Raw genomic sequence first — 3369 nt, 5'->3', positions numbered from 1 at the left:
TGGACTTGGTAATGTGTAAGAGCTACTCAGGTGGTACTGGTTTTGAAGGCATGAAGGGATCNTGCAGAGCAGCTGAGGCCATGGAAGCACTGTGAGAGGCCATGGAAGGCCATTGGTGAAAATGCAGCCTCAGTTGCAACTGATGGCCCAGGAATGAAGGGGTCATGCAGAAGAGTTGAAGCTTGGCACCATGAAGAGAGCCTATGTGAGGCTAGTGTGGAAGCCTAGTTACAGTGGAAGACAGCAGAGTTTTGGAGATGCCAGTATCATGAGATGTTCACCAAGAACAGCAGCAGCAGTGGAGTACAGGCAGCTGGAGTCTAGAAGACATCTTGTGTGCTACAAAGGACAGGGCTGGAGAAGTGACCCAAGCCCTTGGAGGAGCCCAGAAGATCATGAGTTGGATCCCAGACATTGGATGGTTGGAGATTAATTTTTGCTTTTGATTGTGATTGTGCCCTGATATTTTTCCCTCTTGAAGGAAGTTTTTTAGTGAAGCTCACAATTAAGAGACTTTGAATTTTAAAGTACTTTGTATTTTAAAAGATACTGGATGTTTAAAAGGGATAGAACTTTTAATATGTAAAGACTGTGGGACTCTACTTTCTTCATACCGAATGACTGTGATATGTTGACTTTCTGTATTGTGAAGTGAATTACACTCTCAAAGAGTTGGAGATCTGTGTCCCAGGGGGACGTTTCCTCTCCCATTGCCTGTCATAGTCTTCCTTACATGCCACCATTCCATGAAATCTGGGAAATTTTCATTTCTTTCCCTTGCACAGTCAGCAATCACAGATGGCTTTGTCTTCAATTTCTCAAATGATTTATAACTGAGACACAAGGCCTTATTTGCAATTTGATGTTTCACTCTAAACAGCTTCATGTTATGACAAAGCAAACAGCCTCCTTACAGAAAATACCAGGACTGCATTCAAACTGCTGCCCCATCCACTCATGTGATTGATTGATTGATTGATTGATGACTGATGTGTAGGAGTAAGTTGTCTCCTTCTACCTTGTGAGTCCCCAGATAAAACTTGGGTCATTGGTCTTGGTGGCAAGCATCTTAGGGAAACTTTTCTAATGAGGGACATTTGAAAAACCTCTACCTCTCTTCTGAAGTAAAGATGGCTCTTGCTGTGCTGAGCATATACACACAGCCCATTTCTCAAGCCCTTCCTAAATCTGAATACTCAGGAAGGCTAGGCTCACTCAGATATTAGCTATGGCTTGAGCACAGGGAAAGAGGGGCCTTGGTGGTTTTGCATCTAGCAATTGTTTTCTAAATAAAATGCCTAGGCATGTGTTCATAAACCTTTGCTAACAGGGCATTACCTACTGAGCATGTGTATCTGACAGCACCCAGCAAGCTAGGTTTATACAGAGCTTTTATTCTTGAAACAAATCTGGTTGAAGAATGGAAAGAAAATAATCTTTCTACAACTTCCTTAAAACTGCACAGTTGTCAAACAGCACTCAATAAACTAAAAGATTAATTTGAGAATAACATAAAATAGGCAAGTTTTAAATTTTTAAATACAGTAGCGATGACAAATGAATGACTTGGGAGTATCCCATGAGAGCGAATCCTTGTGTAAGACCAGAGAGAGATACTCAATGGATACAAAGGGAAATTTGAGGGGGCTCTGAGAAGGGGAAGAGACCCCTTACTTGGCAATCTGGCAAGCAAATATTATCATCCTAATGAACAACTGCTTAAGGCTTTCACCCCTTGCCGGATATAAGCCTGCTCTTTTCAAGAATGAAGAAGAAACTTTCTTTTCAAAAGGATGGGTACTAAACCCCTTATGCACCCCTGGTGATCCTTGATTCTACCTGTGCAAATTATAATTCCATTCAAGAAATTCCCTGAGCCACCATATGACCCCATCTATCAAAAGATAAAAAGAGGTCATGAGATGGTTCAGCACTAAGGAACATTTTCTGTTCTTGCAGAGGACCTAGGTTTGGACCCCAGCATTCACCATGACCATCTGTAACTCCAGGTCAGGGGACCCAACCGCTCTTCTGACCTTCGTGGGCACCAGACACACATGTGGTGGTCCATACATACATACAGAAAAAACACATATAGTAAAACAAAATGCACATGAAATAAAATAAGTAATATTTTGGACAGAGAGAAAGAAAAAAGGAGGGATATCCTTATGTCCTTTTAAGGTGTGGCTTGAGAGGCATTGTAATATGACCAATTTTAAGATAATTATATATGACTCTCTGTTGGGAAGCCCATACCCACATTTGGGTATGCCTTGTTTACAACCTTTCTGTTGACAGCCCATGTCAGAATTATCACTGATAAAAGTCTCCAACTCTGCTTCATGAAGGCTGGTCTTGAAATTTTATTCTGTGTGAAACTATGAATCAGGTTTTGTCAGAGTTTAGGTCCTTAAAAAAATTAAGGGAATGCATTAGGTTGCTGAGGATGACAGCAGCAGTACAGGAGGAGAAGGCAGGGGATATCCTTCGTGTGCTGGCTCTTGATCCTAAACTCCTTTCCAAAGGGCTCCTTTAGTGACCTATTATGTAATAGACAACTTGGCTCTTTTGAAAATTCCCTGTCCTGTCTTTAAATCAATTTAGCATCCTCAGCACCATAGACTGATGAAATCTACCTTCCCACTGACTAGCAGGTAAGGAAGAATGTNTCTCTGTGTTCCAGGCCCTTACCCCTGGGGTACAGCAAGGAGAGAAAATAGGGAAAGCTAAATTTACTGGGAACTAGTGATCTTCCAGACTGACTCTTAGAGGTTTTTGAGATATCTTTATTTCTGTGCATTATAAATCAGGAGAAGTATGTTTCAGATAATTCATTTTCTGGCCCATGACAGTGAACTCTGAAGCAGTGATCATAGCTGTGAGCAGAGATAAAAAGAAAACAGCGCTAGGTCTGTTCCAGGGGCCTGCTGTCTATGCACGGATAAAAGTCTCATCAAAGTGGACAGGCCAGCCACTCTGACAGCCAATAACAATATGCCTGAACCCTGCAGAGGCTCGGTACCGGCATGGACGCCTGGGAGACCGTCCTATGTGCGTGCATGTGGTGACCTGGAAGAAAGAATTGCTCTTTCTTAAGTTTCCTCCATAAGGGCTTCCATTATTTCCACAGACAGCCTTGATGTTGTTACTGTTGCCATGGATAAAGGTGTTGACATCTTTGCAAGGTGAGGTTAGGTCTCTTTGACTCATTATAGTTTCGCAGTATCTGTCGTTCCGGCCACGTGGATTGGCATCAAAGTGCTGAGTCAGGAAATGTCTGTACCTTTCATTCTGAGCCAGAGTGGGAGGGATCACAATCAGACTCAGCATGAAGACCAATGACAAAGGACCCAGGCTCATCGCCAT

The 3369-nt window shown here is 42.5% G+C and overlaps 1 protein-coding gene across 1 annotated transcript; it reads right to left on the bottom strand.

Moving 5' to 3' along the window:
• Nucleotides 1-2734: 2734 nt before the first annotated feature.
• On the bottom strand, nucleotides 2735-3369 carry LOC110314854 (angiogenin-2-like). The gene has a single exon (XM_021189064.2). The coding sequence runs from the start codon at nucleotides 3367-3369 to the stop codon at nucleotides 2935-2937; it is 435 nt and encodes a 144-aa protein (XP_021044723.1). The 3' UTR covers nucleotides 2735-2934.

This window comes from Mus pahari, unplaced genomic scaffold, assembly GCF_900095145.1.
Source record: "Mus pahari unplaced genomic scaffold, PAHARI_EIJ_v1.1 scaffold_7397_1, whole genome shotgun sequence".
Taxonomy (NCBI): domain Eukaryota; kingdom Metazoa; phylum Chordata; class Mammalia; order Rodentia; family Muridae; genus Mus; species Mus pahari.
This window is presented reverse-complemented; position numbering and strand designations above follow the sequence as displayed.

Excerpts from the sequence above, each read along its gene's own strand:
- LOC110314854 (XM_021189064.2), bottom strand. The coding sequence starts at position 3,369 with ATGGCGATGAGCCTGGGTCCTTTGTCATTGGTCTTCATGCTGAGTCTG.